The 27954-nt window shown below is 40.9% G+C and overlaps 2 protein-coding genes across 18 annotated transcripts in view; both read right to left on the bottom strand.

Annotated features, from left to right (window-relative positions):
* Window positions 1–1488: 1488 nt before the first annotated feature.
* On the bottom strand, window positions 1489–13773 carry wnt5a (wingless-type MMTV integration site family, member 5a). Of its 6 annotated transcripts, none has more exons than XM_025901894.1 (7): window positions 13423–13773; window positions 13269–13328; window positions 12650–12888; window positions 9712–9860; window positions 6860–7107; window positions 4006–4298; window positions 1489–3394 (listed from the first exon to the last, which is right to left on the bottom strand). In XM_025901894.1, the coding sequence occupies exons 4-7, from the start codon at window positions 9846–9848 to the stop codon at window positions 2936–2938; spliced, it is 1137 nt and encodes a 378-aa protein (XP_025757679.1). In that variant the 5' UTR covers window positions 9849–9860; window positions 12650–12888; window positions 13269–13328; window positions 13423–13773; the 3' UTR covers window positions 1489–2935. The 6 variants fall into 6 exon arrangements, with proteins under 6 accessions (XP_025757679.1, XP_025757681.1, XP_013128664.1 ...); XM_025901896.1 differs by having other exon boundaries at window positions 12650–12814; XM_013273210.3 differs by having other exon boundaries at window positions 13269–13773.
* A 1699-nt stretch (window positions 13774–15472) lies between these two features.
* The window catches only part of LOC100695931 (ELKS/RAB6-interacting/CAST family member 2-like), a 155025-nt gene continuing 142543 nt past the window's right edge, over window positions 15473–27954 (bottom strand). For all 12 annotated transcript variants that reach the window (XR_001224690.2, XR_003215694.1, XM_005477984.2 and 9 more), the window contains one exon: window positions 15473–16798. The gene's annotated coding sequence lies outside the window, so the exon portion shown is untranslated. The remainder of the gene's footprint in view (window positions 16799–27954) is intronic.

Here is a 27954-nt window from a genome sequence, read left to right as displayed (position 1 = left end):
ATTGAAAATCCCTCTCGTCTTATTCTCCTGACAAAATGTGATTAATCATTCCATTAACTGATCCACTGTCAATGGATTGTTGAGGAATACTTATAATACAACCTCAACCATCCTCCAGGGAGACACCTAATCTTCAGGCCATCTTCCAGACCTCTCAAACAAAATGGTTTTGTGCACCACACGCCTGAAACAGCTGTCATCCAATGTGGGTTTGATTGTCATGAAATCTGCCCATGGGTGAGGAGAGCGAATAGCAGAATGTTAATGTTTCAAAAGAAGAAAAAAAAAACAACTTGAAACTGGACAGTTTAAAAGACATTGTTTCACAAAGGGCACATACATTCACCAGCTACTTTGTTAAATACACCTGTTCAGCTGCTCATTATGCAAATATCTAATCAGATGATTATATGGAAGCGAGTTAATGCATTTAAGCATGCAGCCATAGATAAGTCTGCTGAAGTTCAAAGTGGGCATCAGAATAGGAAAGAAAGGTGATTTAAGTGACTTTGAACGTGGCGAGGTTGTTGGGGCCAGATGGGCTGGTCTGAGTATTTCAGAAACTGCTGATCTGCTGGGATTTTCCCACACAACCATCTACAGAGAACTTACAGAGAATGGTCCGAAAAAGAAAATATCCAGGGAGCGGCAGTTCTCTGGGTGAAAATGCCAGAGGAGCATGGCCAGATGACTCATGCAGTAAGACCTTGAAGCAGATGTACTACAGTAGCAAAAGACCACACCAGGCGTCACGTCGGTCATCTAAGAACAAGAAAGTTCACACGGGCTCACCAAAATTGGACAATAACAGATTCAAATGCTGCATCATTCAGATGGTAGGTTGAGAATCTGATGTAAACTACATGAATGAGTGGATCAGTGCTGCCTTGTATCAGCAGCTCAGGCTGCTGGTCATGGTGTAATGCTGTGCGGGATATCGTCCTAGTACTTTGGGCCCACTAGTACCAACTGAGCATGGTTTAAAAGTCACAGCCTACCTGAGTATTGTTGCTGACCATCTCCATCCCTTTACAAACACATTGTCCATCTTCTGAAAGGCACTCCCAGCAGGATAACAAAGCTCAAACTATTGCAAACTGATTTCTAAAAAAACGGCAATGAGTTTGTGGTACTCAAAAAGTCATAGTTACATCTCATTCCAATAGAGCGCCTTTGGGATGTGGTGGAATGGGAGACTCAAATCTGCAGCAACTGCGTGATGCCATCTTATCAATTTTGATCAAAATCTCTGAGGAAGGTTCCCAACACTTTAACTTATGCAAAAATGAGGTAGCTCTGAGGGCAAAAGGTGTCCAACCCAGAAATATGTACTTTAAGTGTCCAGTGGGTGTGTCTCAATAAGTTTTTTGCATATGCATTTAGTAATGTATATGCAAGAAGGAAAATCTTTATTTGAAGGAAGAAAAAAAAAAAAAACTCAAGGAGGCACAGACAACACGATTAAAGACTGAGTAAAATACTTCCTCGTTGGTTTTACACTCGGTATTTATTGAAACAAAGTAGAGCATTGAGCCAATTTGTAAAAAATAACAAAATATTTGCTATAGCACATTAAGTTTAACAAACCTCAAATTCATAGAGAAGCTTATAAATATACATAGTTGGATTGGTAGAAATAGTTTGTCTAGCGAGAATCATCACAGGGATAGTGAGAATTTAACTGAGTGGTACTGAAAATCTGTGGCAGCATCGTAACCTGAACACCTGTGATACAATGTGTGTAAGAGTAAAGCTAAGCATGAGTATGAATTGGTTCCACGACGATAAGGTGCATTTCCCTTTTGCAAAAACAGTGAGGAGCCGCATTAGTGAGAATTACGGTTTAAAAAGTGACCCAAGAACTTTGGGATGCCTGCCTAATTATAGGTCTATTATGAAGATGATGCTTTTCTGCTGAAAGCTAAAACGAGGATCTGTTTTAGGAAAATAAATACAGTTTACTGATTGGTTTGTTGGATAGACGTACTATATACACAGTGTGGAATATTTCTCCACTGTAACCACAACATTGCCCATATATATTTAAACCGTGTTAAGTATTGTAGAATAATGTTAAATGGATAATTTGAAATAATATGGAAAAATTGTAGGCTATAATATTGATATAACGATAACAGCTGAACAGACACATACAGACATGTTTAAGCCTCTGTATCAAAGTGCATAATGATGGAGGGCTTGTTGCAGCACCTGGGGAACTCTAAGGCATCTGGGACAGCTTAGTAAAAATGGCCCAATCCCCAAAATAGCCCTCTTCTTGTGCCCATTGTACTCCAAGGACTCGTACAAACCGACAGTGTTCCTTACTGTACATGTGGTGAAGGGGGACAAGCAGACTTCAGTAACGATGTGAAGGCTGGTCTGGGAATAGGCCCTTGAAAAACACATCCATAGACTACAGCACACGTTCTCCTCTTAATAGTCTCTTTCTCCAAACAACAAAATAGGACGTTTTGTCAATTATGCCACAAAAATTAAACCTTACTCATCTATGAAAATGAAAGGCACAGTCCAATTTTTAAAACGTTGTGACCCATTTCCTCTACAGAGACAAGAAAAATGACCTTTTCTGTGGTTTTAAAAAAAAAAAAAAGAAAGAACAGTTAAAAGGAACCATGGTATAAAATTTCCAGCCAGTTTTAGGCACTTGAAAGATTTAAAAGTTTTCTGCTGATGACCGGGCCAAAATAAAACATTACAATCTAAAAAATAAATATTTCACAATACTCTCAGTTTCTGAGGACATATGATTTTTTTAAGTCTTTTTGCAATGGCATAATTGTTTAACTCTATAAATATAATTTATATAGTTTCTTTCTTCCATTCTCTCTGTGTTCAGCTCCTCTGCTCATGAATACACACAGATTTATGCCCATTATCTGCAAGCAAATACACACAGGCGACACTCTTCTTCTCACTTGCAGACAAATTGGTCTACGATTTTGGTGCAGCGCTTGCACTTGACGTAGCAGCACCAGTGGAACTTGCAGTGGCACCGCTCCACTATTTGGGCCTTGTACTGGTCATAACCTCTGCCGCAGCACATCAGCTCACACCCATCCATGCCCTCTGAGGTCTTGTTGCAAAGCCGCCCCACTGTGCCCAAAGAGCCTGTGCTTTGGTTCTTCAAGCAGTAGTCTGGACTTTGCTCGATGTACACCAGGTCATGGTTCGTGGGAGGGTTGAACCTACTGTGCATCTGCACCAGCTTTCCTCTTGAGTTGAGTTTCATGGCTACGGCACTGTCATACTTTTCCTTCAGTGCGTCGCCCACCTTGCGGAAATCGGCCAGCTGCAGCCAGCAGGTCTTCAGGCTGCAGGAACCTGATACTCCGTGGCACTTGCAGGACACGTGGGCAAGGTCTGAGACAATCTTAAGAAAAAAAAAAAAAAAAAGAATGGGAGAGAAACAAAAACAACAGGTTGCATAATTATTATTCTTCAGAAAACGGGAAAAAAAAAAGAAACTTGACCACATGCCTTGTGCTGTAAATTCACCCTGCCTGTATAAATATTTGAATAATGTCCTGCTCTTGATCTCATAAGGCATCACTTTGCTAAACAGGACAGAAAGTGCAGGGTGCTCCAGGGTGCAGTGATGTCCACTCGTTTGTCCCCCTTGAAAGAGTACAGCCTGGCAATCTGGCATTACGATTCCTTTGAGGTGGTTTCAAGATGTTTTAAAAGGAAAAAAAACTCCAGAGCTGTCTCCAGTGACTCCATCGTTTCATAGATCAAAGCCTCAGGAGAGGAGAGCAGATGGAGCTGTTACACAGATGATCAGTGGAAACCTGTCTGATTGACCTGGACTATCTCACTTACAAGAAAAAAAAAAAGAAAAAAAAAACTTTCAAGCTCTGGTTGGTCTAAGTTTGGAGCTTGAAGTATATACACGTCTGTCTGCTTGTTTTTAATCTTAAAAAAAAAAAAAATTAAAAAAAAAAAGATTTCTGTGTGCATGTGTACATGACTCTGCCATCTTACCCTCCGTCCTGCCTCATTATTGTGAAGATTCATCAAGAGCCGTGCATTCTCATGTGAGCCTTTGGGAAAGCTCTTCTCCCTCTCACGGGCATCCACGAACTCCCTGGAGAACCTATAGCCATAGTTGAGGTTGTCGCCACAGCCGCCCCAAAGCCAGTCTCGGGGAAGATCTTTGGGGCGAGCAGCACGACTGCACCCACAGCTGGAAAGCTCACCCTCTCTGCAGGCCCGGCTCACAGCGTTCACCACTCCAGCGGCACTTATGGCATACGTGAATGCCGTTTCTCGACTGCCTGCAGATACAAATACCACATGACATTTGAAACAACACAAGACAAGAGTAAAGATCCAAATTTTGTTTTAAGCTGCCCAATTTTAAAAACACTGCGACCCATGAGACAAGAAAACTGATCTCCATCCACTCCTTTCATTTTTGTAGGTTAAGCACGCACGTTTCTACTGTAGCCAGTGGATCTCACCATCATTTTGCTTTAAGTGTGTGTGTGTATGGCATTTTGAGATGTGATGTCATTTGACAGCATTCACCATACACTTAAGATTACAGAGCACTTCAGCCAAGCGCTGCAGGGTCGTCATCAACAACATGTTGAACAGTGTAATCTGGTTTGCTGTTATTGGGCTTCAGCCAGAGAGAAGACGGCGCCCTCCAGTGACAGAGATCCTTCTTAACAAGTCTCTGCCATTTCACCCAAATTGAAAGTGACAACGGTTCTTTTAGTTTATCTGTCATGACTGAGTGATTCTGGAGCCGCTGTACATTAATTCCAACTGTTTCTACCCTCAACATTTCCTCTATAGAGTCAAAACTTTGGGTGACTAAAAAAAAAAAAAAAAAAAGGCAGAAAATTGCGCATAAGCAGTTTTTGTCACTGTACGAAGCCACAGACCAGAAGAGAAAATTAACTAAAGAAGAAACAGACTACCAAACTATGAAGCCGTGTGTTGACACTGAAGACGAGGACTGCTACACAATAAAAATGCACAGCTCATATACATGCTAGGTCAAACCTTTAGAGACTATGCTATAATGACGATAACATATGGACAGAGTGAGATGAGGGAAACAAAGGCGAGTGAAAAGATAAGTCAAAAAAGAGATGGAAAAGAAAAAAACAAAAACAAAACAAGCAATATGAGAAAAGAAACACATTTAATATTCCAAAAAGGAAGAAAAAGACAAAGCGGAAGAAAAGATGAATAAAGAAACCTCCTGGAGAGGCTAAAAGAGATCCAGGTGGGAAATGCTGCTAGAAGCATTAGTGATCAGAGAGCGTGGTGGGGGGTTTATTAGGTTAGTGCAACTTTTAATCCAGCCTGAGAATACCGACCTAACGGTGGACCTGTAGACAGACAAACTGTCGTCTCCCACACTGCTGCCGCCTTTCTAATGTCCCCCACCCTTGAGCTAGCCAAGCCATGCAAGAGAAAGAGTCTGAACCCAGCCACGCCAGCACCCCCTGGAGCTATGCTTTAAATCACCAGCAGTGTCCTAAGCCAGCAGACAGTAAGACAGGCTTTCATATGGACAGCTATAGAGGGGAGGACATGTTTACATGGCCCAAGGTGGACTGAGATGGGATCACTGTTGGGGAGGAAGTGGGAGGGAGAAGAGGAATGGGAGGAGAACGGCTGCTTATGAAGAATCATTTGTGGAAAGGGAGTAAGGACCAGAGACACGCCAGGCAGAATCACCGAGAACAGTGTCAAAAGCTACACACAGAAGTACAGCGCGTTAAATGGTCATGCAACATGAATGAAACGGTGCGATATTCACATGTCCATTCAAATCGTCTCAGCTCTGAGGATTCTGACTCCACCCCAGCACACTTCTTCAAGTAAACTAATATTTTTTGTAGACAAAATTTTTACATTTTTCCTTAAAATGTCCCAGTTAGAAAGGTCGTCTGCAAACACAGAATAAGTGGAACGCTTTTCTCAACAAATAGTCACCATAGAAACTACTGACCATGTGTCCTGTAGATAATCCAGAGAAAAGGTAACATTACATTTCACATAAATTTCATTTATTCCATTATATTTCTTTAGTGTGACAACACACATCCAATCAGTGTCTGCAACTGATTTAATTTGGCTGAACTAAACACTAAAGACAAACTAAAAATACATTTGAAAAATGGCCAAAACTGGAAGATCTGACCCATTTAGATTTTGCCAGCAGCACCTAAGCTGCTCCAACATTCAAGTAAAACTGGAACAATGTGTGTTTAACGATAGGACCCAAGAACAGGACTTGATTTTAGGGATTGGAAAGCGCTTGAACTTTCTATAAGAGACAAACAGACAATGTAATCTCTGACATGGTGATATATTGGTCCATATACTCGTAGCACTCCCCTTACTTGTAAATACACAGAGTCAGCTACAGTCCGGAGTTTGTGTGTCTGCGTGTGTATGTGCGTCTTTGTGTATTAGACTGTCTCCCATTCATCAGGGGGGGAAAGCAGATTCTCTGACTCCCTCCTGCTCCATATCGGGGGGCTGGTTTAGCAGGCCAAAGCCACATGTGATTTATCTAGCAACCTCACCCACCAACTATTCCCTCCACACAGCTGCTGAGCATCAGCAGCCCCATACATTTCACACACTTTTCACAAACATAAAAAAAAAAGGGTCAGTGAGTCAGAAAGAAAGAAAAGAAAAAGACAAAATATAAAAATTCTAAATAACCCTGCTATATCTGGTACATACAGGAAATGTGCATATCAACATGTTGGTGAATACAGTTATGAAGTGTTATCTTTGTTAGTTTCCTGTGTCTTTGTGTACGCGTTTTTTAGAATATACGGCACGTCATACAGTCTTTGTCTCTTACCTATTTGCATGACCCGTCCAAAAACGGAGGAGTTGTCCACCGTGCTGCAGTTCCAGCGCCGATGTCTGAACTGGTACTGGCACTCTCTGATGCCTGTCTTGGCACCTTCACCAATGTACTGCATGTGGTCCTGGTAGAGCTGGCACAGTTTCTTCTGGCCCTGTGACAGGCCCACCAGCTGGCTGCACAGAGGCTGGGCGCCGATGATGTAGGCCTCTGGGATTAGTAAAGGGTTCATGGCCAGAGACCTGCATGAAGGGGACACATAGTGCAGTGTTTTCAGTCATGTGTCATTAAAACAAATGCATCCAAGTTGTTGGGCCAACACTGCAATCAGCAGCTGATTTCACTTGATTGGGTTCTCTCCATTGATGATGAAACTATGTTAATCAGTGAAATGGAGGTGCAGTTAGTTACTGGGTGGAGTAAAACCCTGTACACTCTTATCCTTTAATGTCAGAGGACAGTCGATTTGAAAGTAATTCAGAGCCAAGAATATACAGCGAGTGAAGCTTAGACAAGAGGGAAAAGAGTAGTCAGAAGATAAAGATGAAAGGAAAAGAAGGAAAATGTAAGTAAAACACAGATGTATGAAGGAAATAAAGGGCTACGTTTTAAAAACATACCACTGTTGTCAGCCTCTTAACACTTGGATTAGACGAAAGCTCATGCTCCCGCATCACCAGTGGCTGACTACATAGAGCTGTGACCACTGTAATTACTTTTGAGTTGAACAATTTTTTACAGGTTTTTATTTTATTTTTTTTATTTTTATTTTAATTAATAAAAGACACAAAGCTGTTATAAGGAAAGAGTTGATACTACTAGATTCCCTACGCTGGCTAAAACTGTGAATTTAGAATGAGTTTAAGGTTCTTTATGTGCCTATAAAGCCACGCATGGGTTGGCTCCCGGGTACATTTAAGAAGTTCCTTGCCCCTATGCTGCTAGGTCTCTTAAATCCTCTGGGCAACTGCTTTTAACTGCTCCATGGTCGAGGTTAGTGGGAGATTTTTGTGGCGGGAGCTCCAATGAACTGGAACAGCCTTCCTCTCACAATCAAATGCTACCCTCCTTGCAGGACTTAAAGAAAAAAACAAAGCAAAACAACAACAATAACATGTACATATTTTAAATGGCCCTTGGACATTTTTAGTCACCTTAGTATTTTTATATTAATTAAAAAAAAATAATCTCACAACTTCTGATTTCACTCCCCAATGTTGTTGTTATATAGTTTGTGCTTTTTGCACCTATTTTTGATGTTACGTGTCCAATGAAGGTATACAGCTCTTTGCCCAAATTCATTTATTTTATAACAGGACATTTTTTGCCAAACTGAATTATACAAGGATTTCCATGTGTATTTCAAAATGTGCATTTTTTTCCATCTTAACTTTAAGTTATATAAAGGCCGCTATGTCTTAAAAGAAACGTGTAGCTTACTACAAAAATATATATGTATAAAAACACATATATACGATTAATTCTCATAGGTTTTCTGAAGTGCATTTCCTCATGTCAACTCAGTCGACCAAGAGTAAAATTCAACAGTTGTGTAACTTCTTATAGCACCAGATCATTTCAGCTAAAATAATTGTTCCGTTCAATTTTGTGGAAGAGAAACACAAAAACAGAGAGAGAGAGCGAGAGAGAGCGAGGAAGAAGGAAACACCAGTATGAGCATCTGGTTCCAGGCCACAGGACAATTAGAGCGGCCCATCTCAGAGCCCCCAGAGAGAGACAATTAGCCCCTAGTGTAACCTGATAGACTAAGGAAACTCAGCGGCAAGGAAACACAGAGGGAATACGCAGAAACATACACAGATATACACAAACAGGCACACAGTAGAAAGGGGGAAGAAAAAAAAAAAGAAAAAAAAAATCATGCACACTAGTGCAGTCTGATGCTCTGTCTCACAAACATGCAATGAGCGCGCTCACAACTCCAACACTCCAAATCATTCACACCTGCGTGTCCTCTCGAAAAGGAAACTGACAGACACAGTGTGTGAACATCCTTTCCAGGGTCTGCTCTGTAGTAATGTGCGAGTCCTCAGCTGCAGGACTAATCTGAGTTGTTTCAACTTTAATGTAGCTTCCTACTAAGCTTAATTAGTTTGTATCTGTTTAAAATCTTAAAAATTATTTGTTTACATTGTTATTTTTCTATAACTCTACCAGCAGAGTATGTCACTATTTGCTCTGATTTGCTCCACTGGAAAATAAAAATATTTTCTAAGACGTTTTGGGTTAAATGTCCAATGTTCTTGAACAGGGGCTCTGATTGGGATACATAAATATTCACCAAGTGTATAAACACAGAGAGAGCTACTGGATGTCAAGGGTTGTGATTATCAGAAGTACTAGGTGTGTTGAAAATATAGACTTCTCTTTTAATGGAAGGAGGACATGTACACACACACACACACACACACAGATCGTATTTGCAAATATTTGGACGCAGACTCGGAAACCACAGCATTCTATGTTTTTTGCAATATTCATAATTTTGGTTTGGCAAAAATTTGGCAGTGAGAAAGAAAGTAAGGGAGAGAAAGTTTTCTTGCAAAGCTAATGGTATACACCGAGTATGCTGTGTGACTTCATATGTGGTGCAAAAGAACACACATATACAGCCTCAACAAATATAAACACTTAAAAAAAAAAAAAAAGTCAGTATCACCTATGTGTAACTTTTTGCCAAGTCTTTTAGTCACCGCTGTCCTATTTACAAATTAGCGTATGACGGAAAAGAGAAAGAATGACAAGTAAACACACTTCAAAGGCGCACACTGAACAAATTAAGACTCACAGAATTGCTGGCATATGGAAAGAAAATTATTGCATACCACCATGAGTTGGCCTCCACCACCACCTGCATGAGGAGAGTGAGGAGTGTGAGGGCAAAGACACAGTGTCTGGAGTCCAACACGCTGCCAAAGGGCCAGCAAATCGGCCGACGCACACAGCCTAGCCCAAGGTTCATACTGCCAGTGATCTGAGGGAGAACAGAGAACAGGATACTTGTCAGTCTGCCTGCTTGACTAGATGTTTGTTTCTCATGCACAACTTTGGGGCATATTATGGAAAGAAAAGGGCAATATGTGCAAAGAAAATATTCTTTCAGCTGGATTGCTGTATATCTTACATCTCATTTACATGCGCGTGTGTGATGAAATCCCTGTAGCCATCACTGCTTGCACAGCAGAGCAGTCATTTGGCAACATATCAGAGTGTGAATCACACAAGACTGATAGACATACAGCCAGAGAAGACACAATGACTATGAAACCCCCGCAAGACACATTCCAGACATTTCACTTTATGGCACAGAGAGACAGACTCAGAAGGGCTAGTTAGACAATTTAATTTTATCTGATTTTTAACAAATATTAACGCATTTTAATGAAAAGAGTCGGTAAAGGTTTTTTTTTTTTAAGGCCAATCAAAATAAAACATAACTGTAGCTCTCCAAGTTCCGCTTTTATATACATTTCTGGGAGACCCACCTGTATTTTCTTTTGCTGAGAATGTTCTGTTTATTTGAAAAACTACAATAAAACTGTTTTTAAAATAAATAATTTTAATTCGTTTTCTTTTAAAATCTTGTGTAATTTAATTAATTATAAGAAAAAAAAACGCTGAAATTAAAAAGAAAAGAGACTTTACTTTTCAATTGTTCTGCGAAAAGTGGCGATAAAACGTAATCTGACAGAGGCCTAATGGACGTCTCTTTATGTAATTAGCCTATATTGAGCTTAATTTTTCTACTTATTAATTGAAAATGGATCTGACTGACAGCAGCCAGGTGGCGGGGGAATGACGACAGGATACTTCGCAGCTTTTGCGCAAATAAAACCGCACAGAATTAAAAAAAAAGGAAAAAAAGAAGAAAATGTCAATTATCTGCGTACAACGGCACAGCTTTGTTGCCGTTTGGGCAGAAAATTAGGTCAAATAATTACTCCTAAATTTGCGAGTTAAAACGATGTGCCAGCCTTCCATCTTGTTCGTGTGTGAATTTTTGGGATCGAGAGCAAGTCTAATTTGTCACGCTGCATTATTTTCCAGGGTTGAGTCGTGGAGACCTGGGCCTGCCTAAGACTCATTAAAAACAAGGCCAAGTTCACCATCACTCACCCAGCGCGCGCGCACACTCGCGCACAACACACACACGAACACGTGCTTTTGGTTTGCGTGCTGCCTCGTAATAGTTGGTGAAGTTATGTTCTTCGCAGTTCCTCCACATAAATTAAAAGCAATAATCCACAGAGGGCGGTGGTTTTACACTGATTTTAAACCACTAATTGGAGCTGTTATGCCTGAAAGGAAGTGGATTTTTTTAAAATATTTTAAAACATTTTTGTAATTTATTGATAATCAATTAAATATCATCTTTGGCAAAACAGTTTGCTAGGAGTAGCTGAACAGCGGTGGTGACTCGTGACTCACAGGGTTCATTTGGCAGATTGAGTCATGGAGCTACACGGTAGGTGCGCGCATTGATCTGACAATTCACATCTGAGTTTCATCCACTCGGAACAAAGAAGAGTATTCGTTTGTATAAATATTACATTTTTTTTCATCGACGGCAAAAACTAACTAACTTTATTAATGTGAATATGATTTTTTTTATATCAGTTTTGCATAAGCTAAGTAAATCCTGCGTTCAGTGACCCTTAGAAACGATTTGACCCGAGCGAGGTATTCATAGGACGTGGCCGGATGACTGATGGCTATCCTGCAGAGTTTTGTCAGTCAAAGTGGTATCGAGCTAAATGAACAAATTTCAGCTAGAATGATAAAGCAATAGGCAGTACTTCAGTCAAGGTTAATTTCAGGGGGCATTTTAAAGAGCCATATGGCGCTAAAACCGAGAGAGCACGCAAAGGAGGGGCAGAAAAAAGTCTATGCTTTTTAGGACTAGAACTAGAGCTGGGAACACCCCGTTCTGGTCTTGTGTTGTTAAAACGCTTGGGAAAACTATTTAAAATATCATTAAACAGATTAATTGTGTTTTAAAAGTTTTAGCAACGATAAACTGTGAAAAATGTGAAGGAAAGTCAGTGTGTGCTCAATGTCAAGTTGTATTATACTTAATTTAAGGACCGGTCTATTTAAAAAAAAAAACAAAAAAACAACATATTTACAGTCTGACGTGCATCTTAAAAGTCGACAGCTATCATGTATGCTGACTGTTAATAAAACGAGTTACACTAGGCTTTTTTTTGGTGTGGATGCGCGGAGTGGTGGAGAATGAGAAAGAAAAATGTATGAGGTAAAAAAAAGAAATACATCTATTTTTAAACATATAAAACACTCAATCTCTGAAATATTGTGTGCATCTAACAACACAAGATGATGAGCGTTTTTTCCCCCTGTCTGCCCCGATGTTTACACAAAACCAGGAGAGGGAGCCAGGTACAAGGAGTTGAAGAGAGCAGCAGAGAACACTGCCTGTTCACTTAACAATAGAATACTGTTCGTTAAAAATCAGGCTTTTAAACGGAAATCATATGCATTTCTAACAAATACTGTGCTTTTTTTTTTTGCTTTTTTTTTTAATTTAATGTTTGCACAATAGGAAAGTGCCAAACGGCTGTCAGGCAATAGGAATGGGGGGTGGGCGCATGTTTCACACATCACATCTGTCAAGCACTTTTGTCCACATCCAGAGTCTGTATAAGTTCAAAAACATCCCACTGAAACACACATTTTCCACTCTTTAAGATAAACTGTGGCTGGGATGGAAAACTGAGTCAACTAGGAGACGTATAGACTACTCACCGGGGAGCACAGCCCGTTAGAAGTCGTAATCCACTCTCTGCAGACGATATCAAACCAATAATCACAGTGCAGGCCAGGTGGATTTAAGATTTCCTTTTCCGCTGCACTGAAGGCAAGTACCGTAGTTTCTTTTTTTCTTTTCTCCCGGAATCTCTTGGGAAAAGCCTGGTTGGGATGAACAAAGTGCAACTCAGGGAGTCAAAGCTGAGAGTTCTTCAGGTTTAGTGTTTGACGCACACCTCGAAAAAAAAAAAAAAAAAATCAGTGCAAGCGCTCCGTGCGCTTAACAGCTTAAAAGTCTGGTAGAAAGCAGCGGGATGGATAAAGTATCTAGTGACAGTGTGGGGAAATAGTCCTTTCCTTTCACGATTCAGTGCGTGACTTTGCGGTACCTATTAACAAATACAACCACCTACGGCAACCCAAAGCGCCACTGGCGGAAACCTAACTGTTGATTCGCTTCTAATTAAAAGCGGCATGAAACTTGTCTGTCCAAGTGGAAAACTGTCCCAGAATCCAGCTAAACTATACCACAAGAAGAAGAAGAAGAAAAAACGTGTAAAAATGTTAAGACAATTAATTCCAGCTGATCACACGCTCACGCCACGGCGCGTTTTACCTGCGGAAAGATCCACACGGTGATCCTCGCCACAAACGACTTGTCAATTTACCTTCCATTCTGTGCAAAAAAACAAAAACGACTCAAGACAATTCCCCAACTCGAATTAAAAGTCTCCACTCTCAAAAAAAAGCAAGTCATTCATCCGCCTCACCGAAAAAAATAAATAAAAACATTAATTGATCGGCTCCAGACTTTATGCTCCAAAAACTTTCCGCGCGGACTATCTCCAAACAGTGCGGCTTGGCGAGTGCGCACGGTGCCAGGGGGAGGAAAAGAGCACAGCGTGTGAACAACAGCGGCTTTTCTGAAGCTCCAAGTGCGTCGTCCTCCCACACCGTCTGTGTTGAAGTGCAAAAAACTATCCCTCCCTCTTTTCTCTTCTCCCCTCTCTCGTTCTCTCTCTTTCTCTCTCTCTCTCTCACCTGCTCCCCGGTCGCCTCCTCTCTCAAACTAGCACATTGCTGCATTGATGCGCGGAGCAAAACCTTCGCATGGCGCATGCGCTTCACATTTCTCCTCAAATCCCTCTTTTCTTCTTCCAGTCACCAACTTTCAACAACCAAGGAATTTCAACGTAGTTGGAATTGAGGAGAGAGAGAGGGAGAGAAGCGAGGAGGGGGGAAGAGAGAGAGAGAAGGGCGGAACAGGCTGTTACAAAACAAGCGTCTCTATTACCTAAAACAAACTTATAAAGCACCCGAGGCTATTACCCTATCCATACCAGAGCAGAGTTTGGATTTTCACTGGCAGCAGATCGAGTTACCACTCAGTAAAATCAAGACAAGCAGGTCCATATCATGTGCTTATACAGGCTGCTCTCATCACCTAAGTGCCCGTGAGCATTACAGTCATTATAAATAGCTCCCAGGCATAATAATTATTATTTTATGGTACATTATCTCAAAACATGCTGCAGGAATCTGTCAGCTTATAGTTCGATATTTTTCACGGAGTACAGTCCGAGGGTAAAGTGTTCAATCCTTTTAATGTAGATTACTCAGTATGTACACAATGAGGCCATTCAAGGGTGAAAGACGTGTAGTTTTCAATTGCGATGGACAGAACCTGGTTTGGTTTGAGGAGACAGAGATAGACAGTGAAAGAAGTAAAACAATGCTAAAATTAATGCAAGGAGACAGTCACCTGTATATCTGGCTGTGGGCCAAAATAAAGACTCGCTTTTAACTGATAGAGGAGCGGAGATGATTACACTGATGTAGTTGCCTTAATTAAGCGCCATCAATCTCGCAGGTCTGCTACCTTTCCTTACATTATGTGATGGAAAATGCCTGATTTGGCTCCCAGCTAGCTTTCTTTTGTGACGTCTTTTACAGCACTTGGACAAAATCCAAGTGTAAGCTGTATTTTCTTTCAAATGAGCTACTTAGTATAAAGCGACGCAAAGCTATATTTTTACATTTTTTATACGTGGTGGTGCAGTGATTACCACTGTTCCCTGGTAGATGAAGGTTGTGGGTTTGAACCGTCTGAGTCCTTTCTGTGCAGTGATGGACTTCATAGCTGTCCTTACTGTTCCCCTGCGTCTGGACCAGTGAGAGCTGCCATATAGACTCCAGTCCCATAGTAACCACATATGATCTAACAGTAGCCATCAAGTTTACACACATGCCATGTGTGTAATTGAAAGCTGAATCTTATTATATATTGAGACTTAATATTAACAATGCTTATCTTTGCCAGACAAGTTTTTGGCTTTTTCACACAGTGTAGGACTGTAATAGTATTGTTGTGTCGTCATAGCTCTGACAGCATTGAGTCCTGGGGATTTTTGGCTCACAGTGTTACCATGGTGAATGCTGGAGACTTGTGACTGTGTCAGAGAACACTTTAAAACATCCTCAGCCACCCCCCACCACTACCCAGCACCACCATGCCTTGCTACCCCTACCTCCCACAAGTCCCCTAGGGTAAAAAAAAAAGAAAAAAAAAAGGGCAACATCTGGCTGAGTTTATGAGGGAGAAGGAGAGAGAGAATTGGTAGACCATGAAAACCGGGGGAAAAAAAGGAAAAAAAAATTCTTTCTCGGGCAGTGCAAGAAACTATTGTTGTAGATGCCATTAGTGGTGGGGCAACTTTAAACTTGTGAAAAATACTCATTCTTGCACTCATATTCATCAATAATCCTAGCATTGGTGCTCACGCTGTTGTCTTGCTGATAAAGCACACGCAGTTTGCACAGTTCTTGTGAAAACAATATTTTATTCAAACAACAGAAACAGGCTGATCACTGCAAACCACTGTGGAAGAAGTCAAGGGCGACCGCTGTTACCCCCAAACTTTCATAGTCATCACAACCAAGACAGTGTAGCACAAAACCACACACACACGCACGCACACACACACTACAAAAACTGTACATATTAGGTAACAACCAAATGAAAACACCGCTATGCTGCTAAATTAAACTGCAACTGTACATTGTCATCACATCAGGTCAAGCTCCAGTACAGTGAAAAAAAGTATTAATGCAAGACACTTCATTATAATCAGATTAGTCACTCAGATTCACAGATCAATAGACAGTAACGTAATACACCACTCGTTGGAATCAGAACAATAAGTCACATGAATCTGTGATATTTTAAAAAAGAAGAAGAAGAAGAAGAAGAAGAAGAAGAAGAAGAAGAAGAAAAGTGGCACTCAAATAGTTTCAGCTGTAGAAAATCAAACAGAACATAACAGTGGTTCATTAAACAATGAAGGGGAGGCAAGACGAACACAAGGAGAAATGTATACAGACTTTTCTTATAATAAGTTGGCTGCTTTGAGGTCAGCTGTGTTTCCCTCCCAGTTAACTAAGGACCCTATTTTTGGAAAAGAAGGAAGCTAATCCTCAAACATTTCGTGGTGATCTCTCTGCAGGAAATGGGAGATGGGCAAGGGTGGTTTTACAAAGCACTCAGTTGCATTGTCATTTCAGTAATTTATCTCAGCAGATATCTCCTTTGGCACAATACATTGAGAAGGTCTCTGTGGATTATGGATTACAAGGTCCGTGTTGTCATATTTACATAAGTCTGATATTTAGCTGCAAACGTGAATACTTTTCATGCTACCATAAAAGAGTCTAGAGCTGGCATGAGTTTACTGCCAGTTCCTCTGGCTCAGCTCGGCCGCGCTCATAGTCAACAGTTGTTTGGGGGACGGTTGATGAGAAGCCAGGACTCTGTAGCACCACGGTACTGTAAAATAAATCCAGCTTCCAATTGAAGAAAGCTGGAGAAATGAAGGCAGTGGACCGCTTGCCACACTGATGCCAGATGTTCTGATGAGGTGCATTCACACATGGTGTTCCCAGGTCTTCTGTGGGCCACTGCATGCCAGTTGCTAGAATAACTAATTTCTACCCATTTGAAAACTTCACCAGAATCCAAGTGTAATGGTGGGTGCTTGAGTGTGCATTTATATCTGTATTTAATCAGGTCTGGTGGTCACGATTGTGAAGGATATATGGGCCGGTGTATCTGTATTCTTGTAGCTGAAGCCTGGTATCTGATTCCACGAGCTGTGAGAAGAAACATTGAGACCAAAGTGAGTAAAACATGTCAAATGCAAAGAATACAACAAACAAAACCAAAAAAAAAACAAATGCTAAACTCTCTATGTCACATAGGTGTATGAAAATTCATTTTCTAGCCGGTGACGTTAGGTTGTTTTTAATTTCCACGGTGATCTCCAAAGAGGTTACATCACAGAATTACATTGCTGGACAAATAGACCGTAGACACTAAAGTCCAGTGTGGACATTTTGTGTTTTTATGCTATAGCTTGACCATTTTCTTCCTGTAACTGTCTGGCAAGTCTCCAGAGCTCCTTAAGAATTCCCTAAATGCAGTTGGCAGCAACTCAAACATCAAGTGCTCATTAATAAAAAGAAAAAAAACCCTATTGGAATGTGTCTGTTACTCAGGCCGCACAGCAGTCAGTAAGAACTCACTTCTTTCCTGAGGGCTGTGAAACAATGATGTATGTCTGGTACGCTGGGGGCGCCTCATTGGCTGAGCAAACAGGCCCGAAAATAACTACCAATCACTGAAGACATTATCATCAGTCATCAGGGAGGGCATAGAGAAAGAACTTCAAGACAAACTTAGATATATGCACAGGTAAATACATAAAGATCCCAAAACACTTAAGTTGCATACAATTAACGGTAATTAACTGTCGCATTCTGGGTTGGTGTAGGCTGCGTATAAAGAGAAATGTCAAATTACAAGTAATAGTTCCAGATTTGCTGGGCAGCTCACACTTTTTCTGCTTCACTTTGATTGGCTGCTCAGCAAAAAAAAAAAAGGACCATCCATTACAGCCAGAAGTAAATAAACAGGAATAGCAATTAAAGTGAAATCATTTGTTATGCAATGCAGGGTGTGTATGTGAGCATGTGTACATGTAACTGTTCTTGGATGTAAGTTTTACCAAATAAATATGCGCACATATATATGCACGTGTGTGTATGTGAGAATTTGCCTAGGTGGGTTAGAGGCCATTCTCAGGTTTCTTTGCCGCTGACTGCACTTAAATTAATGATTTGGAGGCCCAAGAATCAACAAATATGGCCCCCGGCAGGGCATAATGGAGAGCACGACCTGCCTGTGGATGTGTTTGAAGACTGCTCCTCTTTCTTCTCTGTCAGCACCTCACTACCTCCAGACAACAGACGCATTCACTACACAAACTCACATGCGACGCCTGCGTTCATGTTGTTAATGAGGAAGTGTGTTGCTATGTGGTCATGAATGTGTGTATGCTTATCGACCTGTGATTATTTAACATGTCAGCATGTTGTGACAGAGTGTTAAAATCATATGAAACTTTTTGTTCCTTATTTGAAGTGTTGCCTTTGTGGTCACGACTTTTTCTTTTTTCTTTTTTTTGCAGCTTTACAAATGTGATAAAGCAAAGCATATTATGTCAGACAGGACCACGCGTTGGATAATTGAGTGAGCTCAGACGGCTCTGACAGGGTGCTTAAAGCCTTTTCTGCCAAAAGGTCACTGTCCAAAGTTTTTTTTTTTTACAGCTAAATCCAGCAAAAGAAAAGTCACCTGCGTGTTCACTGCATTTCAGCTTAGTGAGGTAATAACTGTCACTGAGTCTATAGTTGCTCTTATGCCTTTATATGCCCCTTAAATTACTTGTTGCAGCGGATGTTCTTCCAGTGCTTGAATGATGTGTTACAGGAATAACTTGGAGATATTTCCTTATGCAGTAATGCAAAAAAAAAGAAAAAGAAAAAAAGGAGGATGAGCTGAGAATTTGATGTTTGCCAGAAAGTGGCAAAGACATGTGGAGGAAGAGAAAGTGGTTATGTGTAACGGTCTGGCAAAATGAAAACTGTAAAAGTGTTGGAATGTGATGAATTGCAGAATAATATGCAAACACTGACCCGAATCTTCAAAGCGCCACTACTGATAACCAAAACGTTAACAACTGACACTCATCCAACACATCCGATACCCTGCCATTATTAAATTGTACCACTTTTTACTAGGAGGAAAAAAAATGAAGGAACTAATACTAAACACAAATTTGCTTTATACTTTTAACTGGAAAGGTCTCAAATCTAAACAGCCATTCCTATCTTATCCCTATGTAACTTTGATCCTGCTTCCTACCCCTCCACTCCTGGCTTGCTTGACGATGGGGTACGTGTGTGTAAATGATTAGTACCAAAATTAGCAACATCTGATGTTTATTTCGGGTTAAGGAGGTAAGTAAATAAATAAATGAATGAATGACTAAATACACTGCTTTGTACCTCATTCTGTGACCAGTGTTTTTATAGAAACATTGTGTAGAAATGATTCAGGAAGTGGATATTTTGCTTTGTTATCTACTAGTCTGTCATGAGGATTGGATATAAAATCTCAGAGTCTGAATGCAAGCGGCTGAAGCCCTTCTTGTCTTTAAGTGCTACTTATATAAACTTGTTGTTAAATGGATCCTTGCAGAGGTTTGGGACCACCAGTGTTAGAGTGCTGCTCTTTCATTTGGAATTACCCCTGTGGTTGGTGTTCTATCACTCCTAAAGAAAAAAGAGAAACACACCAAATTCAATTACCAGTACAAAGACACCCCCCAGCTCAGTCTACAGAGAGGGGAGACATAAAGCAAGTCAGTTGGTTGTATGATGATGAAGCTATTTAGGGTGAAATACAAGCATAGTGGGTGGGGATTTTCTTCCTGTTCTGTCTTAATAGTCATGACTTCTGTTTTTTGGAGGAAATCTGTAAATCCAGGCATAGTATGTGACCATTCATATCATACTGTATTTTGAAACTACTGCCAGGAAATCTCTTATCTTATATCAGAGCCTTGCACTAGTGGTGACTAGATATGCTCCATGATGGTAAAAACCAAACAAACAAAAACAAAAAAGAAAAAGAAAGAAATGTTAGTTCCCAGGAAATGCTTAAGGTGGTATGCAAAAAGTGAAACTGTAAAGTGGGTCAGTCTGAAAGCACTAATCTGATGTCACACAATACTGTGAACTAAAAGCACTAAAAAAGGAGGAAAAAATAAAGAAAAAAATTGAGATCACATGCCCATCCCATCATCCTAAAATCGTAGCCTTTTAAAACCCTTTAAATGTGGTCTACATCAGGAAGAGAAAGTATCTCCTCTCAACAATTGCTTCAAGAGCTTGCTCCTTCTTCCCTCGATTTCTCCTTCCTCCCTCCCCTCTCTTTCTTTCTTTCTTTTCTCTGCCTGACTTTTACAACTTCCTCCTGGTTGGGGCTGCAGCTCTAACCCAAACAAAACTCCATTTTTTAGTTATTGGCCCTCATGGCATGTAATGGAGAATCAAGCTAATTATCCCTACAGCTGTTTTCACTTGCTTTTTATGTAAGCAATACCTGGCTGATCCAGAGAGCAACAGTGAGGCCCTTCTTAGCGCTCCAGGCCTCCAGGCCGGCTGGAATTAGAGAGCAAAATGCCAGGTTTCCCTCCCCCGATACTGCCTGTGTGTACCCCTGAACCCATCTCCCAGCACACATCCCAGTCTAACTCAGCCAGACACAATCCCCCACACATCCAAAGCTTCTACGTCCACTCCCTATTACACCTCTCAGACTCTCGCTTTGATGTTTAACAAAGCTGCTCTTCAACAGCTTAGATGGATCTGTATGACAAGTGTTCATTTTCTTCCACTGATGGTCTCTGGCAATTAACGAAGGAGGTGAGCCAGGGTGTGGCTTGAGTTAAATTGGAACCATCTCCTGCTGTCACAGGACTAAGAGACAGGGTGAGTGCAAAAAAAAAAAAAAGAAGATGGAGGGAAAGAGAGACAGAAGGGTAAATGCAGGGAGTGAGAGAGAGGGGGGTAAAAAGTAAAAGAAAACAATCCCTCACAGGCTAATTACATAATTTCCTTCATCTGAGCAAACACATGCTGGGTGAAAGCAAGTGTGAGCAAGCCCCACAGATGCCAGGCCAAGAGATGCAGAGGAGACCCACTAACACAGTCTCTCTAGCAATGGACGGCTTGTGCCACAAAGGCACTCGGCCAGATCTCAGAGGCAACGCCGTCTGCGCGGTTTGTAGCTTTTGTGGGAGTCATATCCACAACCTTAGTATCGATCCTCCCTTCCCCAGCAATCTCAGGGCAAAGTGACTCAGTGCAGATAAACAATTGCTGGTGTACTGTTTCCTTCATAACAGTCCATTCCTCACTGCAGCCAGAAATCTGTTCAGTACAAACACCACTAGGTGGAGTTGACTGTTGTTGAAAAAAATATATCTCATGTATCAAACTCATTAAACTCCCATGGAGAGGCAGCATGCATCTGTAAGTGAGTCGGACACTGTGTATGCCTCACATATGCTTTTTCTGAACTTTCCTCTTGCTCAAACACCACTTCGCTTGCTTGCGTCGGCTGTTTGCATCTTTTCAAATTGACATCAGGTTGAAATAAGCAGAGGCAAAGGGAGAGGGAGAGAGAGAGAAGGAGAACATAGTAGCAATTTCAAGACTTCTATTATTTCAGCAGAAATTACAGTTAAAACTGTGCCAGCTTCAGAATGTAAAAGAGCAGTCCTCCCCTCCAACTCTCTCTCCCTCTCCCTTTATTTTTTTCTGTCTCTAATCCGGTAAGGAATGATGGAAGGCTCTCTGTGGAATGGTGGTGAGTTCCCCGGGTCCAGCCAAGGTGTGCCAGTGTACTAATGATACGGGTAGAATCTGCAGTAGCTATTCCTAATGCGAAGGTTGTTTTGACATATTCACATACACACACACAGACACAAGTATGTAGGCATTCTTGCATTAAAAAAAAAGCTGTACATGCTGCAAAAGGGTTACCAGTGGGACTTGCTAAGATATTCATCAATCATTTAAAAAGCCCCACGGTAAAAAAGAAACTATGTACATAAAAAAGCGCATTATGTTCATGCAAGTTCAAAAAACAGGTTTGCGCAACAACACTAAAAACTGGATGGGATTCTATCTCTCAGCTCCTAGTCTTTTTGATCTCTAACTAATCTCTGAGCTTTTTCCCTTATGATTCATCCTCCTTCCCTCTCCTTCTCTCTAAGCACAGTGTGAGTGGCAGTGTTTATGTTAGTGCGAGAAATGTGGAGAGTTCTACTGTGGGCCAGCTGCATGGTTGTCAAACTCTGTGTATGCAACCCACTACTGTACCTGCTTTTCATACTGAGACTAGTGCGCGAAAGCTACTTGCATCTCATAACGACACCTTGACCTGGAGCTTGACCTTGACATGGAGCAGTGGCGGGCCATCAGAACCAGGGCCTAAGAGGCCTGAACATGCCTGCATCTTGAAAGCAGCGCAGGCCCAGCCAGGCAGGGGAGACAAGTGAAACCTGAACCCACATTAAAGAATCTCCATCAGGTAGGAGATCAGGAGAGGCCTCCATGATCTCAGTGTTTGCGGGGGTCTGGGCCTCTGAAGCCCTATCTCACCTCCATCTGGAAAGAGAATCTGAGGGTAGCCTGATGGTCCGATAAGAGGCCATGCCGACTGACACGGTAACAGCCTCTCACCCCCATTTGCAAAAAAACCAAAGTGGATGCAAGTCTAGTTGTAGTGCTCTCTCATGCTGGTGTGAGAGGGAGGTAGAGAGCTTGGTGTGGGGGTCTGGGAAGGAGGAGGGTGGGATGGCTGTAGGTGCATGGTGGCATTGAGGTAAATTGAAAATGCATGCAGTTTACAGAGACAAGTCTAGAGTTTAATGGGTATATTTTGTTTCTTTTAGTCTTTGTAAAATGGAAGATACACACAGGTTTACCTTAAATTAGGGCTATGTAGCTACAGCTGTATCAGTAATCAGTAACTATGCATGGCTGTGTGTGTGTGTGTGGAACAGTTGCATTTTTAGGTTCAACCCACTCAAATGCAACCAGAAAAAACATGTATGACTGTATGTGGTAATTACTGTATTTTATAAGGTAGGAAAATTTCTATGTAGGAGAGAGAAAGTGGGCTGGTGTCAAGACCTTTGCCTGCAAGATGGAAAAGAAGGAAGTGAATCGGTGAAAGCCCTACTCTGCACATGAAGCAATATTAGTGTGCTATTTCCCTTCTATCATTATCACTTCTTTTCCTTATTTGCATTTGTGATAACACACGGTACAGAAATAATGCTGGGTTTATTTAAGTAGTTTTCTAGGGTGCTGCTAATACTCCACCCTCCTCTTGATGTCTTCTCAAGATGACATCAACTCCACTGACCCATCAATTTTCACTCCTGACCCAACTAGTTGCTTCCTCTCTTTAACTGCCCATAGAGTCACTGTTTCTCCATATGTTCTTTATGGCCCACAGTTCAGTCCAGTTTCCGCTCTTAACTTGCCCTCCGATTACACCAGATAGAAGACAATAGATAAGAATATCTCGGACATGACAGAGGATGGTTGACCACACTAAATATTTTATAAATTTCCACCTGGTGGAACACGCATGAATAATAAATGGCGGATTATCAGTCTTCATCTGTGACAAAGCAAAAAGGTTTTGAACATGTGCACTTCCACCTAATTCTAAAATCTGCGTGTAGATGTGTGGCCGGGCAGAGAGACAAAAGATTTAAAATGGTTTGGTCAGTTTGGTCATCTCAGATCTACTTAGGATCACTGAAATCAGTTAAATAAATAAATATGATCCCTGAGATCACAATCTGCTCTTAGGGAATACCAGGCTTACCTTAATGGAGGGCTGTGTATCTGCACCTGCATGTAGATCTGGGTTTGTGTGTGTCTGTGTACATAAATCAGCAGCTGTGTGTGTGTGTGGAACAGTTGTGTAAACAAAATCCGATCATAATGTCTATTCAGGAGCAAGAGGTATTTGAGGTAGACAAGTTCACATGGATGTGATTTGTGTTGAACGAGTGTTAGAACCTTTTCATCTGGTGATGAAAATTGCTCATTTTTCCCCCATGTGGGCGAGCGCTTAACTGATTTTGTTTGGTGGTTTACTCTGTTTAATAGGCGTGTGCATGTTTCTCACAAACCGTGGTTTTGCCTGCTTCACTTGTGAACTTTCAAATGGAAAAAGTGCAAAAACAAGTTTAAACCAGAATGACAAAGTCGAGGTTGATGTCAAGTGGACTGAGTGCCTTTGTGCTAGCACAGCTGCATTGTAGTACTTAATACCAGGTTAAGTCCAGTCTCAGGAAGAACCAATCATGACTCTGTTCCTGAGGTCAGTATAGCCCCAGGACACTATAGACACATAGGATATATACTGGGGATAAACAAGGAGGCTTTCTCAAAGCTTGGTGGTCTGCTAGCAATCTCCACAGCATGACCTCTGTGTCAGTGTGTGAAGGCAAAGAGTGAAGGAACATGTAATAAAAAACTAAGATGATTTTTCAAGCTACTAATTCTGTGCACATTTAATAATAATATAGTTTTGATAGAGATCATAATAACACATTAATCTCAATTTATACGATACTACTTCCTATCTAGAATGATACCAGTATTAAATATAAATATCAGCAGGGGAATGGTTTTAGTTGAAAATTGTGTTTGTGTGTATAAGTGCAGTTGTTAGACTAAACGATGGGGTCTCACAGCCAGAGAGGACAATGTTGGAAAAAAAGGAGCAAATTTTGAAGGGAAAAAAGTAAGGGAGACGGTTTTGGTCAGGAATACGGCAACTTTGCAGCCTGAGAGTGGAGTAAAAGGTGTGCGGTGGGGTAACTGTTAGTAAGACAGAGAGAGGGAGGCAGTGAAACAGACTATAGGGGCACCTGGCAGGAGACAGAGGCCAGAAACAAACACATTAAGGTGATAAACAGTTATCTGAGCCAGTTATGATCCCACAGACTCTTTGAACTATAAAATGCTTGCAAACCCCCAAAACACTTTTTAGGGGGTTTTACACTATGACTTAAAAAAAACGCAGATACTCCTTTTGCAGCCATCTTGAACCTTTAACGACCTTTTGGAGCACTCTGTACGACAATGTGGGAAGCCCTGCCAGGGAAACTTAAAGGGAGATACAGCAGATCATAAATAAGCATCGTAGAAAGTGACAGGTTTGGCTCCGCGGATAGATAGAGAGTAAATAATCCTCATTTGTTCTGACATAGCGACTCATAGTTTCATGATATTTACTGCTGAAAACACCCTGTACCCATTAAATAAGCGCTGATAGAGCCATCGACACTGACAGTGCTTAACGTTTAGCCGTGCTGTGGGATTAATGCAGCAGGTTATAATGCGCTGGCTAGGCAAATACTTATTTTTGTTTTATTAGCCAAGAAAGATATGGAGTGGAACTGGGACTGTAATGTATGTAAACCTGTTCTCACTCTGTTTATGAAACTCTGTGATGTGGAAATATTGATGTGCTGGCTATGTTAGGGATCACTTTTCATTTTGGCTCCTCCAACTCAGATAACCAAAACTTATGACGTGATTTCCCAAATATCTTATTCATATCGGGACCGAAAAATAAAAGTTGCTGATAGTTCACACTAAATGAAAAAAGTGATTTAGTAAAGTGTGTGCAGAGTTCCCATAACTCTTAAAATTTGCCGTATGAAATGTCGGTAAATGTGGCTTTGTGTAGTTTTGTGTGTGTGTGAACTCGGTCCATTTTGCCTGGGTTGTGCTGGGAATAGTATCGGCTTAAGGCTGAAAGAATTCGGGCCTCCCAAGCAAGGTCATGTGCTGATGTTTAGTAGGAGCTTTCTCAGGTCACAGACTGTGACTTTCAACCATCACTCACTTTACCCCACATCTTTGAGTAGTTCTGTTTAAATGGCATATCTGACATATCTCCGCCAGTCTGCTGTAATGACAGGTGACAGCTGTCTCACTCCACTTACCTTGTTAAAGGAAAAGTCAACCCAAATACTAGCTAGACTTTGACATTGGATAGTAGATTTGGTGTCCTGTGGCATAACTCAAGGTGGGGCAACTTGGAAAATATTTGTAACATAGACTTAGATGTCAGGATGAAAAAAGAAAAGAAAACAAAGAAAAGAAAAGAGAAAAAACCAGAGATGTGAGTAGTTGGTTTTGGACTGCTTCATGCTCTTCATTTCCCTTAGCCCTAAACACTTGGGGCTAAAAATATAAGTTGATATTAAAGCAGTTGGACACTCAGAACCTTGAAAGATAGGTTCCCATTTTTCCCCCAAATTCCAAATACTCATGTCCATATAAACACTGAAACAAATTTTGCAAACTGTAATCATTCATCCTGTTTTTTCTGGCTGATGTAAGTGATTCCCTCCTGAAGTGATTCTACACCCCCCCATTTCGTGGTGAAGGGAATTCCAAATTTGGCTGAAGACAATATGAGGATTTAATAGTCTGAGTTATAATAATGAAACGGGTATGTGCCACGCATCTGAAACTCAAAATTCACTCTCTGTGTTTATCCAGACGCTGCTTCTTAGTAAGCTACTGTGAAGCGGCAGTGAAAAGAGAGAACTGTGTACTTTATGCTATCTTAACCACTTCACCATTTGAAACTGCTCCTCATATTAGTTTTAATCCAAACTTCCAAATGAAATTCTGCACAGAACAAGGTCTGTGGATTTTGTCCCATCAGCAACCTCCTGGGACTGAAAAATTAAAGAAGCAAAAGAACTCTGCAATAGACTGGCGACTTTTCCAGTGGGTACTTCGCTTTTTGCCCTATGACAGCTGGGATAAGCTCCAGTCTCCAAGCGACCCAGAATTGGATAAGCAGGAAAAAATGGATTGATGGATGTTTAGTATAAGCTCCTGAATATTTAAATGTATATCTACACTTTAAGAATGTGTATTTTGAGTAAGATGCAATAGCAATCTAGGATGACGTTTGCATGCTTACACATGCCAGCTGAGTTGTAAATGTGCCCGGTGGTGGTTAAGTAAACAGGGCTTGCTCCCTGAGGTGCCCTGGTGCTGTATGTCTTGGCATCATTTCTGCTACACACTGTAAGGTCTGCATCATAGTTCTGATTTCTACTCTTCTGGTCTAAGAGCAATTCTGCAATAAGAGAAAAAAAAAGGTCACCATCTCTTTTACTTTTGTTATTCGGATCCTAGCCTTCTGCAGAGCACTCATATTTAAGGTTACCACAATAAATTAGCATGAGCTCCATTACAGATATGTTTAACTGCTGTTACACATATTTGTAATGTTTCTGTTATGTGCATAGTGTTTCTCAGAGATAATTACATTGTGTCTCTCTCCACCTGGGCTCTGACACATGTTCAACAGCTCAGACGGACACGCCTAACCACCTGTGTGAAATAACACGCTAAAGTCAGACTCTCAGAGTCACTGAGAGAAAGAGCGAGAGGGTGTGAAAGACTTAATGCTTCCCCTGTCTCTGTTGTTAGGCTTACAAAGAGTCATTTTCAAGTGCGATGTGTCATTTGTCACATTCATGAATACTGTTTCTTCCTGCAAGTGTGGGAACAGTGCTAGAGGACAATAAGCTGCATTCAAGCCCAGATTAATTCCACATCAGTTTCTTTACAGCTTTTCTTTAGTAACAGCATAGGTAACCTTTGCTTCAGCGAAGGACTCACGGCTTTTTGACACTGGCTTAGGATCAGCTTTTTTTTCCCTTTCTCCTTTTTCTCTGATTACTTTGACACTGAATGACACAGTTTGACATTTGTTAAAAACCTTTGTTTTGACAGTTTACACACTGAACTTTTCTCCAGTTAATTATCAAAAAAAGATGAAACATCCTACTTACTTTATGTTGCTTTACACCATAGATATCGAAATCATGGAGTTTTGCTGCACTACAGTATAGTATGATATGTCCCATGACAACAAAAGTTGGTTGTATAAATCATAAACACAAAATTATATTTTGCTTTTTAGATACAGTTACTTTTGGAGTGGGTTTAAACCTGATTTGGCTACAGTTTTTAACATAGCTTAAGTTTTTTCTTCTCTCTTGTATTTAAGAAGAGTAGAGTTTTAAAAATGCTGGAGGCTCAACTTTTGACACTGCACTAAATATTTCCCAGAAAATTCACTTCAGTTTAACATTTATGTACACTTGTACACAAGTACAGTCATTGCATATGTAAAAAGCAGCAAATAACACAGACAGTTTAAGAGCTAGAGAACAAGAGAGAGGCAGAGACAGAAACATGGCGTGATGTTTAAGAAAAGGGTGTAATAACAGTGGTTAAGGCTTGCTCTTTCATTGAGTAAATCTGGCTGGGGC

Source organism: Oreochromis niloticus, linkage group LG20 (genome assembly GCF_001858045.2).
Source record: "Oreochromis niloticus isolate F11D_XX linkage group LG20, O_niloticus_UMD_NMBU, whole genome shotgun sequence".
NCBI lineage: Eukaryota > Metazoa > Chordata > Actinopteri > Cichliformes > Cichlidae > Oreochromis > Oreochromis niloticus.
This window is presented reverse-complemented; position numbering and strand designations above follow the sequence as displayed.